This window comes from Trachurus trachurus, assembly GCF_905171665.1.
Source record: "Trachurus trachurus genome assembly, chromosome: 16".
Lineage (NCBI taxonomy): Eukaryota > Metazoa > Chordata > Actinopteri > Carangiformes > Carangidae > Trachurus > Trachurus trachurus.
Window position 1 is genome coordinate 13,742,623 of NC_139902.1, and position 15,794 is coordinate 13,758,416.

The window sequence follows — 15,794 nt, forward strand, 5'->3', positions numbered from 1 at the left end:
TAGTGGCATAGTGATATGCACAGCAGGCAGACAGACAAGCAGCCACTAACACAGACAATCTACTGTGCACGTGAAGCGACCGCTCTGGCCCAGAGGAAGGTCTCTCTACTCTGACTTGGACAGAGTCACAGCCATAGACAGATGAATGTGTAGCATCACATTTCAAACAGGAACAAACGTCCGCTTGTTTCGAGAGTTGTGCTGAAAAAAAGGTGTTGTTTGATTGTTGTTTAAGTTGACCTGATCTTGAGAAAAAGCAGAAAAATGGGAGATAAGACTTGATTTGGACCCCCCCCCCCCCCCCCCCCCCCCCCCCCATCCCTGTGGCTACACAGCCGTCCCGCCCCCCTCCCCCACCTCACTCACATAAAACAGATTCAACCGTCACCTGCATTAACGGCCAAAATGAGGTGTTTGTTTCTAACTTGCATGGCAAACGGTGTCCATAGTTTTGCCTATTTGTGTGACCTGTGTATCTGCCATTTCTGAATCTAACTGCCGATTGTACATTTTCTTTTGTTAGTGGTTTTAAGGACCTATGTATATTGTCTTTCTGATCTGATAACTACTGCTTATGCAATGCAATGATGCTCAAGAGTTTGCCAAAATTTGAAATTAATTTGCTTTTGGGAGAAAAATAATATTCAGAAACTGCATACAACTGTTAAAAAAAAAACATGTAGTATTGTATGAGTAGAACCATAGTACATGTCTGTCAGACTATGCTCCTGAAAATGTGTTGATAAATCCTTTCAGGTTTTTGTGGGGGTTGCTGGATATGAAAGAAAAGCTCAGTTTTACCTCTTCGAATTGATTTGGAGAGTTGATTAAAAAAAAAAGTGAAATTGCAAACAACTTTATGTGTAAAGTGCATTTATGCAGAACTGTAGCGGATAGCCAAAATTATCTGATGATATTGTGCTACAATATTATGAGGTAATTACCAGATGAGGTATGAGAACGTGTGATTTACAACCTGAGGATGCAGTAAGAGATGCAAATGGATTTGTGCATGCTTACCACTTTTGCTGATGCCAATAAATAAATCATCAATAGAACTGACAGGTGACCTTTGTTATATATTTTTGATATACTGGGCCACTTTAGATGTCGTAGTATTAAAGCATTTTACCACATTTCACCGCACATTAGCCGATACCAACTGCATCAACACACACACTCTGATCCAGACTGAAATCTTAAAAGAAAAAAACTCCTGTTATTTGTCTACGACATAGCTTCAGTCATTTGTAATACAAAAAAAGAACAGATATCGATCACGTCATGGCTCATAAAATCCTTCATTGAAAAGAGAAAAAAAAGTCAAAAAGAGTTACATTATCAACATCACACACTGACAACAAATATATGCATTAAACACAAAGAATTTCATTAAAATGAAGAAATCAACACAACAGTCTGCATGTTGTCAGCACAATCTGAGCTCTGACAGCAAATATTCAATCACCACAGTAAAAACGCATAAACAATTTTTTTTTTAAAGTCCCTTGCCACTTTATACAGAGGATCATCCTCAGTGCACCCATCACAGGATTTTAAATATTACAAGAAATACATTCAATTCAAGACCTTGACATCCGAATCCAGTTAGCATCAGCCCACAGTACCATGCACATACAGTAGTTAACCTTTATACTATAAAATAAATTACTGCAGTTGTATTCACTTGGAGTTGCTCTTATTGTAGAAAGCTCTCTAATGAGCAACAGCACTGTAAAACTGTAAAAATCTAAACATCAGAGCAGGAAGTTGTTTTAATAAACTGACACCTTGTGTGAATTAAATTAAATTCATATATTTGACTCATATTCAGTGTCACTGTATGGAGAACCATACAATGACACTCAACAAGTATTACTGGGCACATACATACATATTATGTATAGTAACTAAGGGTGCAAGAAGAAATTAAAATACAGTTTTACCACAAACGTATCCTTTTCTGTTCAGTAGAAGAGGTAAAAGAATCAGTAAAGACCTCTAAAGAAATAAAAAATAACTTAAAGTGGTAATAGACTTTTTATTTTATTGTAACTTATTTCAAAGTAGATGTTTTGTGTACAGTGTAATGCTATATATTAGTGGCACCAATCATGCCTTTTTGTTGTTTGTTTTCTTTTATCCTTCACTTTGCAATTCTGTCCACAACCGGGCATGAAATACCCCGGGGAAATGAAGGCTTGATTTACAGAACAAAAAAAGGTATGTCTACCATTGTGCATCCGAAACAGGACAAAGACAGCGTTTGTTTACCCCAGCAGTTAACAGTGGCCTTCTCCTGGTTGTGGAAAGGGCAGACAATGGCACAACTTAAAGAACTGTGGGAACGAAGGGGACCCTTTGAATCCAAATGGACGATTGTCACTTCCCTTGATGATGCACTGAGGGGCCAAAACTGTGCTGTATGACATCACCATGACCTTTGACCTTTGGCTATCAAAATTTCCTTTCCTGTGAGTTTTTGTGCTAAATATGAAGAAGACTGAGATACTGATGGGACCTACAGTACTGTACATATGTGCAGACCGCATATAGGGACGGACTACCTCCAAACGTATTGTCTGGATGGCTGGCATTGAAAAAAAGTTAGCGGTGGTGGTGGTTACAAAAAAAATCAAATGACACAAAGGGCGTCTCTCCTGCATCAATTTCGAGTCAATATCACCAATCGACAATCTCATGGTCACTTATCTCATAACCTGGTAGAAGAAAAGTGCTGTGATGACCAGGAAACCCAGAACGTACCAATAGGAAGCTGTAGAGTGAGAGAGAGAGTTGACATTAAGCGCAGGATTCAATTCACAGTACACGGTATACAATGTTCGAAAATAAAATACCAAAATATTCCTATAAAATAAACGCATATTTACCTGGCTCTGCACGCTCTATCACCACGCTCACAGAGACCTCAGAGTCCAGGGCTGGGTGAGTCACCCTGCAGGAGATCTTAGTGCCCGGGGAGACGGTGGGCGGCACAGTGAGGTGCGATGACAGGGAGTAGGTCCCATCACCATGCTGCCGATGGCTGGACAGAGACCCCTGATCTGGTAGTACTGTGGGCTCCGTGTCTGAAGGGGAGAGGGATAACCACTCCATCTGAAAGGCAGAAGACAGCTATGACATGTGATCTACTGAACATTTACAGTACTGGGTCTTACCTAAATGTAAAAGACTGAAGAACAAATGTGAATGCTTGTTGTTTTTCTGTTGTTGTTTTTAGTCAAAATCAAATAATGAAAATGTTGGGTTCGTGCTTGTTTTCTCTGCTTTTATGATCTACTTAGGCTTTGATGGCATCAAAAATGAATGACTGGAGTTTTCAGAGATTGTATGTCTTGCCTTGATTTTCTGTGGTAAAAAAAAAAGCCACTTTTCCTCTGGTAAGGAAACCAACGAAAATCAACAGGACCCTGCAGTAGCTGTGGGCATTCACTCACTGTGGCTTTGATCAGCATCATGCATCAGCATTATGTAAACACAACACCTGGGTGAAGTCAATAATTGGTGCATATGCAGAGGCTGCAGCCAGCCCCGGTTCGAATCCCAAATCAGGTGGCCCTTTGCTGCGTGTCGTTTCCCCTCTCTCTGTCTCCCCATTTCCTGTCTCTCTCAACTATCCTATCAATTAAAGGCAAAAAAGCCCAAACAAAACTTAAAAAAAAAAAAAAAAAAAACGCAAAACAGAGGCTTATGAGGCTCCATCAGCTACTGACCTGAGCATCCAGTGGGTAGTATTTGTTGCAGTGGCAGCTCAGAGTCTGACGTGACGTTGTCATCATAACCACCTTCTCCTCTGAGAGGGAGACCTGGGGTGGTTCTGGAAACAAAGAGAAACAGTTGAAGGACAGGCCACAGATGCTCTTTTGAATGAAGAGATTACGGTAGATTGGAGCTACACTTACGAATGACGTGCAGCTGAATGACCTGCTGCGCGTGAAAATGGCCCAGACTGACTGTGCAGATGTAAGTCCCCTCATCCAGAACCTTCAGCCTGTTCAGACTCACAGAGACATTTCCTGCTCCAACAACCTCAGCGACATCCATGCTTGAGGCTCTTCTTTCTGCATGAACTGGAAACATGAAGTGAGACAGGAGTTGACAAAGCTAACTCAACTCAAGGCCCTCTTACACGTAGAGATTAACCACTTTGGGCTCTACTTTCGTGAACTAGGTGCAGGCGGAGCGGATCAGGCCTGCGCCTCGCCTTCGCTTCGCCAACGGGGAGTGGTCAGGAGTAGATTGCAATTTTCCTTCGAGACGCAGCGGAGCGCATCCCGCCTACTTCCCTCCCACCGGCGCAAATGGCATAGAGGGAGGAGAGAAGGCGTGGAGTGGGTTTGACACAGCCGAGTCAGATCTTCACCAATCAAATGAGCTCCTCTCCTCGCCTTTAAATCCGCCGCGCGCGCAAGGCGGACGTTTGATTTCACCGTGGAAGAGAAGATTTGAATCAGCACCTACAGATTGCAGCATAGACATTCAGAACATCTATATCGATTGTCCCGTCACACTGATGACAGATCAAAGGCTGCACAGATGAAAGATGAGGATGGATTACTGCTGTGTTGACACTACACGATTATCTGCTATATTTATGTATTTACTTATTGATTTATTGAGCCGCATCGTAACGCGACCATAACAAATGAAACTGAAAACAAATAAACTATCATCTCTCACAGCAAACCACAATCAGCCTGGCATCATAGTGAGCAGATATTAACATATCCATCTCAGGTAAATTCTAAAGAAAAAAGAAAAAGAGAGACGCTCCGCGATGCATCCGTTACGCACAGATTGTTTGTTTGTTTATATTGTGATCTGTGCACACGTGTTTAAATATAGGTTACTAAATATGAGTGTCTTTATTAATGGAAAAGGGGTGTGTGTGTTTTTTTTTTTGTTTTTTTTACTGGGCAACAGCTCTCAATCTGTCAGAGCAAGTGAGACGGGAGGAAACTGATGTTCTCGTCCGGTCCAAGCTGGCAGTGTCCGGTCGCGCGAACAGACCGCACGGGCTGACGATGCAAAAGTAGTCTGGGAGGGAGGAGGGAGGAGGAGGGAGCAGGTCTATCTATCTATCCTATATTTAAACACGTGTGCACAGATCACAGCATAAACAAACAGCTGTGCGTAACGGAGGCATTTCAGTTTTATTTGTTATGGTCGCGTGACGATGCGGCGCTGGCCCCTAATAAATCAATAAGTAAATAAATAAATAAATAGCTGATAATCTGCAACGGCACAGTGTGTAGTGTCAACACCTGCTCTTGGGACATCCACGGCTGTCTCAGTCCCTCCCTGGTTTCATCTGTGTTAATTCAGTCAGGCTGAGTTTCCATTACGCAAGCCTTTGGTCTGCCATCAGTGTGACAATCTATATAGATATAGGTGTATGTGCTGATTCAGATACAATAAATAGGGGTTATTGTGATTATTATTATTATTATTATTATTGTTAATTGCATTTAAATGTGCCTGGAAGTGTGGAAATCTGCCTGTGAGGTCTTGGAGACGTGGGCGCACTGCGCGCTGGGCAGTCAAATTGCCACTGCGCTGGCTGCGCTTCGCCTTGCGCTGAGATTAGACCAGGTTGGAGCTGGCGAGCTTTCGGCGCACTCTCCGCGCGGTCTATCGGCAACAAATTGTCACTGCGCCACGGCGAATCTGTCGACACCTCCCCCTGCTGCGCGACCACTCCCATCTCAGCGCACAGCAGTCTGCCAATTTACCGAATCCGCTGCGCACCTTGTTGCACTGGACGAAAAAACCACTTCGCCAGCTGCGTCAGGGCTCGCTTCGCTGCGCCACCCTGAGTTGCGCCAAGAAATTAGGGCCCTTTAACTTTAAAGGGATAGTTCACCCAAAATTCAAATTTCACTCTTTATCTACACACCCTCATGTCGACTAAGGGCTGGGAGAATTTTCAGAGTCGTCCGTGCCTTCTCGGAGTTACGGGGGGGTCTGCGCAGCAGTATTTGTCCATATAATGGTTGTGAATGGGGCTCACTTTTCTTCGTAACAAAAAGACACACCAAAAAACATCCAAATACCTCCATACTGCTCGTCTGTAATGCCCCTCTTGTATTGAATCCCTGACATGAGAAATTGTTCAGAAAAAAATGTAATAAGTCTATAATTTAAGATTGTTTGTAGTGGAAGTTCCCAGTGTCTCAGTTCACTGCTCTTCCTGTGTCAGCGCAAATCTCACGTGATTTGCACTGACCGGTGGAACAATTTCTCATGTCGGGGCTTCAATACAAGAGGGACTTTACAGACGAGCAGTATGGAGGTATTTGGATGTTTTTTGGTGTGCCTTTTTGGACGAAGAAAAGTGGTATCCATTCACAACCATTATATGGACAAATACTGCTGCGCGGACCCTCCCGTAACTCCGAGAAGGCACGGACGACTCTGAAAATTCTCCCAGCCCTGAGTCGACATGAGGGTGAGTAAACAATGAGTGAAATTTGAATTTTGGGTGAACTATCCCTTTAAGGTCCACTTTCTCACTTGTTCTGGAGCTTTTGACTGAACACATTTTGACTTGTACCCTTCATTGAGGTATTTGTAATTTCTCCATGCACCTTGGAAACAAGTGAAGTTGTGCAAAAACCTCTTTTTTGTTTTGGAAATAAATTTCCCAACTAGAGTCATCAAAACCTCACTAGAAGTGTGTTAAGTGTATCTTTTACACTATGTTGCTCACCTGTCCAACAGACAGCACTTACCCACTGTGTTTCCTTCTGAGTTATCCAGCCTCGTCTGCATTTCAAGCACTTTCCGCCCTTTTCCTCTGTGCTGCAGTCGCCATTCGATGCCCACTTCTTGCGATAAAGGTGTTTCATGCTGCCTGAAACCACAGTTGAGGAGGACATCACCTCTCAGAGGCGCAGATACAGACTTTACGTGGGAAAACACCACAAATATCACTGGAGGACAAAGAGCAAAGACAACAGCAGAGACTAAGTTATCAGAAGGATGTTATTGCCTCTCTAACAAAACACAGAACAGAAAAGATTAAATGAAAAGACTATGGGAGCATATTAAAAGCTGAATCTGACCTTCTGTCAGCAGAGTACCCGACTGGCTGAGAGGCAGGCTCAGTTTGTTTTGGATCAGTGTTGACTGGTCCCTCTCCACCGTCAGTGTCTGCAGAATCAGTGCAGTGTTGAACTCAACTCCCTCCACACTGAGGGACACCATGAAATAGGCTGGATCTGAACCTTCCTGGGATCCACGAGGAGTGTAACGGCTTAGTTCACACATCACCTCCTGCTCATTGCAGTCTGCGTGGAGCAGCACGTCAGCGTTGGGGATCTCAACTGATGACACTGCCACAGAGGAATAAGAGGAGAGGTTCAGCAGGGTCAGAGGTTTAGTATATTACACCAAACTTTACATGAAGAGAGGAGAGGGGGAAAAACCTTTGGCCTCAAACAGGAGTAGGTCTGGATCGGGGACTGAGGGCGGGACAAACGGAGTGAGCGTTTCAAGTGTTTCGTCAGAAGCCACTGTAACATCTCTCAAGACAAGAGTAGCTGGAGTGCGTTTGAAGGCAGCACCACCTCCCATTCCACCCAGTCCGGCCCCCTCCTCCACCAGGGTGCAGGACAGTACCACATCTGCAGCCCCATCAGCTGAGTGAGAGGAGGCAGAAAAAGACAGCTTAAGACTTCTTTAAAAGACATCTTCATAAATAAATGTTTGTACTAGTTGACTAATACTATTAAAAAACAACTATAAACATTTTTGGTTGACTTAGATGAATCAATGATCAATATATATATATATTTTTTATATATATATATAAATGTGAAACATATCAAGTGGGATCACTGGATTTGTTGTCTTTACTACCACTGCCACCATTAGTGTGTATTAGGACTCTTTAAGCATCAGTCATCTGGGTGGTTTTCACCAGGAGCTGAATTGTCCTCCTCTCATTTTAGAAATCTGTGTTTCTATGACTCTGTTCACAGACACGGGACATATTGTTTCTGTATTAACTTTAACGATAGACATCCACAGGAATCCTCAACCTGAATACAGTCTCTTTTTTTGTTCTGACAAAAGAAACTGAGCTTTACCTTGAATAAAATGACATATTTCTTTGTTTGACAAAACAAAACAGCTCAACAACATACAACATGGGTCTGGTGATTATTAGATATTTTAATGAGGACAACTTATTGTACCAATAATCATTGAATTATTGTTAAGTCGTTTTATAGGCTTAATTTTTTACTTTCATTTAGATAAATTTACCATTTTGCATATGTACCTGTGAATCCGGTAATGAACACTTTTTATTTCATCCACATTATAGTGTCAATCATATTGTATCTTCCTGGAAACTGACGCAGCTTGATGTGTGACTAAAACTCTCTTTGAGCTCTGTCACCATTTTAAATGAAAGGTTTATGACTGAGCTTGACAGGCAAATGAACGTTAATGCGCATTACATTACGTCCATCCATAAACCAAGGTTAATACTCTTACCACATACGCACGTCATGAAGTATCCGAACAAAATTACTTCAATCATCATCATGAAGCCTGGACTCCGTGTTTTCTGTACAATAACTTAAAGGTTATGTCAGGACAGCAGCTGAAAACACACACGCACCGCCGCACTTTCGCTTTTGATTTCAACGACCACAGCAGCAGCTCATTGCGTCGATACTATCGGGTTGTTTTTACAGCCTTTCTTACACCAAACTAGTAACTTACGATAGGATAGTGCAGCAATAAATAAGCCTACAGTCTAATGTCACTGTAAACTCTTAAATAAAAGTGAGCTACGGCGGCATCTCAGAGATGCGCGCGGGGAAGGGGCGGAGGAGCGAAAATGAAAGTGGGCGGACCGTCCAATCACAGAGCAGCAAGGTGCAGGTCATGGGTCACTGTTGAAACGTTCAAATCACCTGTCTCAACTGTAGACACTAAAAAACAACTTTTGGTCGAAAAACTATTCAGAAAAAAGATTTGTTCTCTGTGCAGTGCAGAACAGTCACAGTTTATTTGATTTATTTCCTCAAATGTGTCTGTTATCTGACCACATTAATCAATATAAACACATATCAAATGATTGCATGTATGAGTATGAAAGAGGATGTACAACCAAAATGTTCAGTTTCGCCTTTACATTTTTTAATGTATTGTTTGTTACAGTCATAAAATCTCAGTGTGTCCATCAGCTTCTTCTCCAGCTGCAGCAGACAACTGGCTTTAAATCTGACAAATTTTGTTAAACCAATGCTTTTGTTTCTTTGGTTTTTCCACCTGTCCAACACCAAACAAATGACAGACAAACTAGCAGCTAGCTGTGGAGTATTCCACAGCCAAAGAGTTGGATACTTCTCAAAGGAATAAATTCCTCAGGCGGACACCAACACGACTACAAATTAATACTAATATTGTCCCGTGTCTCCTTAATGTATAAAAACTGTAAATGTTCACTTCAAATGTATAATGAGATAATGTTAGTGGCTAACCCTTTTTTTTTACAGACTCTGCTGCCTAAGTGGCCAAAGAACAGACAACAAAGACAGTGCTGCTGTCATTTATTAAACATGTGACAGGGCGACTTCACCTTATCATAAGAGTCTAGTTGTTCTTATTTGTTTGTCCTCCCTGCTGTCATACAAAACTGCACTCACCAGTTACTTATCCATATTTGCATGTTTTGGTTTTATTCAGGTATTACTATAAGTCTAACGAACTACTGCTTTAATACTGTATTGTCATTTCAGTTCTCCTGCATGGTCTTTTCGATCCAGTCCAAGTAGTTGATGACTTTTGTATAGACACCAAATGCTCCAGCGTTGGCACATCCAACACCCCAGCTGACAATCCCTGCAGCCCAGAACTGTTCATTGTCGTACAGAGCGAAGGGGCCTCCACTGTCACCTTGGCAGGAGTCCTTCCCACCCTCAGGGAATCCAGCACAAAACATATTATTTGTCAGGTTTCCTACGCCTGGTTTTGTCTTCTGTAACTGAGTCATTGAAGTACTGCATGTCTGCTGCTCCACCAAGGGGAGATTCACATACTTCAGCTTATTTGATGAACTCTGTTGATTTGTTTCTGTTTTTGTATTACCAAAGCCTGACACCACTCTGAAAAAGATACAAAATATAGTTATGATGAATAAAAGAAAAACAAATCAAATCTGAGTTTCCTGTGTGGAATATGGGCAAGATTCACACGAACAACAACTGAATGAGGAAATAGAAGAGAGAAATAGACGATAAAATGATTGATGATCAAGTTCACAAAAACAACTACAAAGGAATTACAGTAAATTTTGTTTTCAGTTTTCAGTGGATGGTTCAGTATTATGTAATAAAAACTGAAAGTTGATTCCTTACCCCATCGTGCCAGTGTCATATGTAGCATTCTTTGCTGGCAAACATATGGGCATTATGGTTGAGTTGAATGTGATCGGGTCATACAGTTTGAGCAAAGCAATGTCATTGTTGAAGTCTTGACGATTGATGTTGTTGTAACCAGGGTGAACATGGATTGAGGCAGCACCATGTGAGAGCTCAAAGGGTTTAACTTCTGTAAGTCCCATGTAAATCTGCAAAACAACAGCACAAGGTAAATGTCAATACAAAAACATGTAGGCAGTGGGTATACAGGTAAATTAACCTACTTACCAGTATGTTGTCATTTGACACTATGACATTGTTTTGGACTACATTATGAGCTGCAGTCATGATCCAGCGGTCAGCAATCACCATGCCTCCTGCCCTGCCTCCTACATACAATAGCACCTGCCAGGGGATGGTATTCGCTGGAGTATCACTGCCTCCCATGATCCTCCGATAGTCAGCAAGGAGCACCGTTGGCTTGCCACAAACTGGATAAAATCCCCCAAAATATACAGATTTAGATGTTGATTAAAGGGATAGTTCACCCAAAATTCAAATTTCACTCATTATCTACTCACCCTCATGTCAACTAAGAGCTGCCTTCTCGGAGTTACGGGGGGGTCCGCGGATACCACTTTTCTTCGTCCAAAAAGACACACCAAAAAACATCCAAATACCTCCATAGTGCTCGTCTGTAATGTCCCTCTTGTATTGAAGCCCCAACATGAGAAATTGTTCCGAAAAAAATTAAATAAGTCTATATTTTAAGCTTGTTTGTAGCGGAAGCTCCCAGTGTCTCAGTTCATTGCTCTTCCTGTGTCGTGGAACAATTTCTCATGTCGGGGCTTCAAGAGGGACATTACAGACGAGCACTATGGAGGTATTTGGATGTTTTTTGGTGTGTCTTTTTGGACGAAGAAAAGTGGTATCCATTCACAACCATTATATGGACAAATACTGCTGCACTGAACCCCCCCGTAACTCAGAGAAGGCACGGAGGACTCTGAAAATTCTCACAGCTCTTAGTTGACATGAGGGTGAGTAGATAATGAGTGAAATTTGAATTTTGGGTGAACTATCCCTTTAAGTTTTAGCTTGCATATTTTTGTGTAAAGAGAAGCAATACCTGGAAGGCACTTTGGACTGACAACAGCATCATGATTGGATCTCCACTTTCTGTCTGCCTCACAGGTGAAACTAACTGAAGTGCAATGGGGACAAAAAAAAACAGTCAAGTGCAACTTAAAAGCAGCTGTCAATATTAAATTGTGACTGTCTCCAATGTGTGTTACTGACAGTTAGTACATATTAGAACATAGCCAAACACTGTATAGATAATGTATTTTTTGTGGTTCAATTTGTTCGGACTATTATTATAATGCCAGCATCACTTGATGTGAGAGGGGCAATATTGTAAAAATCCAGTGGAGAAAGTATTAAAACATTACACCTATAGTGCAACACCACACAATGATACTGTATCAATGCAGTTCACAAACAACTTAAACAACTGTGCTAACCACACCAAGAGCTGGTAGGACAAATGTAAAATCGTGCATCAGAAAATGTTGCACATAAATATCTCACCAGTTTCACCCCCAAGGAGAGCATAGTACGGTTCATTGCAGTGATACTCAACAACAGAAAGGTACTGATTCTGAAAGCCAGACAGGAAGGTCACTCCTCCATTCAGCAAAGGTTTAGGTTCTCCACAATCAATTACTGTGGATAATCAAACAAGGGCACTTGTTAAATCATGAAATTGATTTCCATTCATTTTACAATGGGTGTTTTTCTGAGCCCAAAGGTGACATACTGTGGCACTCGGGCAGACGGAGGTGCCACTCTCCGTTACTTTGGCACATGGTAGAGAAGCTCTCAATCTCCTGTCCATCCTGAAAGAAGAAAGACAGGAATTGATATCATGTCAATATCACACAATGACGAACAAGATGCTTTTTGTTAGTGTTCACTATGATTAAAAAACAAAAAGTTTCATCTGACCACCATCAGCTTGTATCCTTGTTCACAGCGAACAAAGATGTAGTCTCTGTAGAAATACTCGGTCAACATCGGCGTGACTCTGCCTTTAGCTACTGTAGCAGGGACTGGACACTTCACTCCTGGAGACAGCATTGAAAAACAGACATTAAACATCAACTGCAGATCAGACACTGTGGAAAATACTCAGAATTCAGGGATGTACTGTAGTTGCCCAGACATTCAAATTATGACCGTAAATATAATCAAATCTGGATTGCATGCTTCAATCAAGGCATTGTGAGATGACAGATTCTCATTGGTGCAGTAATGACATTATCCAGTTAGCTTCAAGCATGGAAAATGTTTTTTTTTTAACAAATTTTTTTTTTTTTACAAAATTAGTTCAACAATCAGTGCTCAGAACCTGGAAAGACAATTGTTTTAACTTAAAGCAGAAGTGAGTGATCCGGTCGTTTTCGCTAATGCTGCGTTCCAGGGAGGCTTTTGAAATCGTAAATTACAGCTTCAAGTCACAACTTACGACTTTGTAGCGTTCCAGGCAACCCACTCGTGTTTTTCCGACCTGTTTTACCGGTGAAAGTCACTATAACGGCCACTCGTAACTTCCGACCGGTGAACTCGTACCAGATCGAACTGGTACCACTTCACGGTCGGAAAAATACGAGTTTCCTTGAACGCACCATAACAGTCCTCGTCGCTACGTCACCACATTCACGGCGTTCCTTGGCTGCACACACAGCCCTGCATGCCGTTCTCTCTCCTCATTGGATAAAAACTGTAGGATACGATAAATGTTTTCTCCTCGGCTCAGAGCAGAGCAGAGGGACTGAGAGACCCGTGTTTCGGTCCAAACACTCTATGTAAGTGATTGCTGTCGGAAGATATAACTATTTAAGACTTATATTAACACAAATATATCACTCACTTCTGCTTTAAGTTTCTCACTGGCTTATTTCTACTTTCATCTATCTCTTTCTCACTCTGTGTGTTGTAGTCCAGGCTCCAGCCGTTGCTAAGGCCTTCGTCATCAATGTGATAGTCCAACTTGACTGTGTTGGACTTTGTGTTTATCAGACCTGGGCTCTTTGTACCACACATCTTCATGGGCTCTTCATCTTGAATGGTCATCTTTTAAAAGATCAGTAAGACACAGTTGTTTAATTGAACAAGAAAATATACAATATACTTACTATTTCTCTTTATAAAAGTGGGTAGTGCATGGAAGCTGCTTGTACCTGCAGCCAGTGATGGGGACAGGCGAGGCCTTGCTCAGTGTCCATGCTCTCGATGTGGAAGTTGTCAGAGAAGTTGAGAAACACAGTGAAGCCAGCCTCTACAGAAATGATGTACTGACAAGACATGGCATGAGTTAGAGAGTTGGGGTATCCTGGACTGGATAGATGTCCCTCTGGCTCATCAAAAATACCACCACCACAGGACACTGGGAAAGAAGAAAATGAGAGATTCAACACATGAGTAATACTACAATGTTGTAAATCCTGGGCTAAAGAAATAATTCAATAGTTTGGGAAATAGATTTATACATTTTTCTGCTTGTGAAACTTCTGAATAACCCTTTGATAACACTGACCACTCACTGATAACCAGTGCAGTTAGCTGCTACACCTTCCTCCACCACCCAAACCTTCCCCCTTATGTGTTTCGCTTGTATTGTTGCTGCTTTTACTGAAGACAAATATCCATTAATGTGTCTGCTGTGGGGATTAGTTCTCTCAGCAGATGGCTGTTTAGATGCTTGTGAGCTCCCTCAAAGAGCAGCACATGTTCTGCCACATTTCACCACAGCAGTCATTGGCACAGATTCATGTATGGGGGAGGCACCGATCTTTGCACTACTCACACACACAGGTGCGCTGGTCTGAGCGAAGTTCGTAGCCGTGGTGACAAGCGCAGAGGTATGAGCCAAGGGTGTTGAGGCAGATCTGAGAGCAGAGTGGACCTGAGCCATCTGCAGGGACGGGTGCAGAGCACTCATCTATGTCTGGTGATGAGAAAACCATGAAGTTAGTGGGAGATGGTTCAGCAGGGAGAAGGCAGAAAGCAAAGGCTCAGGTTCTTCAAGGAGAAGAAGGAGAAGAGGAGATGCTACCTATTGCCTGATACTGTGCCGAGAAGCCCACAGGCTGGCGGCGCTCCGGGTTGTTTTTGTCTGTCTGGAAGATGAGGGTGAGTCTGTTGCCGGGAGAAAAGATGGGCTGGTTGCCAGGGTAATGCCCATCAGCGGAGTTCTCATGGCCACAAAACCGTCCGAGGACCTTTCCATCATAGAGAACCTGAAGGATCATACGAAGAATAAACTCTAAAACATGATGAGAAAACACTAGTGTATGTGCTATATGGATCTTCTTGATTATCCATGATTACTAATGCCTATAACACTTCATGAGGCCAAAAGTCAACGATTAACCCTCCAATCACGGGATCTGTGTCAACAAGCCCCACAGAAGTAGAGACAGGCCTGTAGCACTGGTATTAGTATGAGGTATAGTATTCATTTATAGTCCAAAATCAACAAGATTATCATGTTCAGCCTAGGGGAGAAAGTTTACAGCTAAAGCATTCCAGCACTGTTGTTTATTGAAATATTGTATGAGTTGAAATATGGCTCTGACTGTCAGGGAGTCGTAGTAGCAGCCTGCAGAAGCTTCAATGTCCATGTGTGTGAAGGTGAGATGGATTCGGTAGCCCTCGGGTACATTGAGGTCCCACTGCTCCTGCAGGTTGGAAGGGTACGGCTGGGGGTACTGGGGGGACTGGACCTCCCCGTACATTGGTGGGTCATTGTCAGGCAGCGGCCAGCACTCACACACTGACAGATACAGAAACCTGCAAAGATGCATGAACAGAGTCAGCAGTTCGATCTGTTTACCAATCTGCGGTCTTCTGAGCCACTGGTCCAAAGTTGATGCAAACAGAAAAGAACAAACACAGCGAGCGACACAGTCAACACAACTGTAGCAGCCACATAATATTATTGGGACTTTATATTTCGTATACTAACGCAACTAATACTCACACAACCTATAAAACACAGCTCATTCCTGATATTGATGTCAAATGTTAACAAACAGTAATGTAACGATAAGAGTCAGCTCCATACCTCAGTGTGAATTTGTAATCCAGCAATAACTTCACAAAAATACACATGTGCAACATATAAACGGGCTATACAATTAAATTAAATTTCTCTTACCAGACGATACAGTACATCCACCTCATCTTTACATCTGTGAGTGAGCTGATCCACTGCCGAGGGAGCAAATGCCTCAGATTCGAGTGAAACATTAATGTCACAAAGTCTGTTGCATCCAGTGTTTAGCAACTCACTACGTTAATGCCAGGAATATGCCTTGTTTGTCTTGGCAAACT

The 15,794-nt window shown here is 42.3% G+C and overlaps 2 protein-coding genes across 2 annotated transcripts; both read right to left on the reverse strand.

Moving 5' to 3' along the window:
- Positions 1-1,285: 1,285 nt before the first annotated feature.
- On the reverse strand, positions 1,286-9,012 carry tapbpl (TAP binding protein like). The gene is made up of 8 exons (XM_083989715.1): positions 8,524-9,012; positions 7,449-7,661; positions 7,086-7,355; positions 6,753-6,953; positions 3,924-4,091; positions 3,735-3,838; positions 2,892-3,117; positions 1,286-2,776 (listed from the first exon to the last, which is right to left on the reverse strand). The coding sequence occupies exons 1-8, from the start codon at positions 8,573-8,575 to the stop codon at positions 2,709-2,711; spliced, it is 1,302 nt and encodes a 433-aa protein (XP_083845841.1). The 5' UTR covers positions 8,576-9,012; the 3' UTR covers positions 1,286-2,708.
- Positions 9,013-9,570: 558 nt separating this feature from the next.
- c1r (complement component 1, r subcomponent) lies at positions 9,571-15,765 on the reverse strand. Its single transcript, XM_083989714.1, has 13 exons — positions 15,619-15,765; positions 15,038-15,251; positions 14,515-14,698; positions 14,266-14,406; positions 13,640-13,845; positions 13,385-13,532; positions 12,405-12,523; positions 12,217-12,295; positions 11,988-12,122; positions 11,527-11,601; positions 10,686-10,888; positions 10,395-10,606; positions 9,571-10,142 (listed from the first exon to the last, which is right to left on the reverse strand). The coding sequence occupies exons 1-13, from the start codon at positions 15,708-15,710 to the stop codon at positions 9,773-9,775; spliced, it is 2,178 nt and encodes a 725-aa protein (XP_083845840.1). The 5' UTR covers positions 15,711-15,765; the 3' UTR covers positions 9,571-9,772.
- Between the last annotated feature and the right edge of the window lie 29 nt (positions 15,766-15,794).

Excerpts from the sequence above, each read along its gene's own strand:
- tapbpl (XM_083989715.1), bottom strand. The coding sequence starts at position 8,575 with ATGATGATGATTGAAGTAATTTTGTTCGGATACTTCATGACGTGCGTA. Across the intron at positions 7,662-8,523 it reads CTTCATGACGTGCGTATGTG|CTGATGGGGCTGCAGATGTG; the intron begins GTAAGAGTATTA and ends CCTCTCACTCAG. Across the intron at positions 4,092-6,752 it reads CTCAGAAGGAAACACAGTGG|TTCATGCAGAAAGAAGAGCC; the intron begins GTAAGTGCTGTC and ends TCATGTTTCCAG.
- c1r (XM_083989714.1), bottom strand. The coding sequence starts at position 15,710 with ATGTTTCACTCGAATCTGAGGCATTTGCTCCCTCGGCAGTGGATCAGC. Across the intron at positions 13,533-13,639 it reads GTCCCCATCACTGGCTGCAG|ATGACCATTCAAGATGAAGA; the intron begins GTACAAGCAGCT and ends ATCTTTTAAAAG. Across the intron at positions 12,296-12,404 it reads AAGGATACAAGCTGATGGTG|GATGGACAGGAGATTGAGAG; the intron begins GTCAGATGAAAC and ends TTCTTCTTTCAG.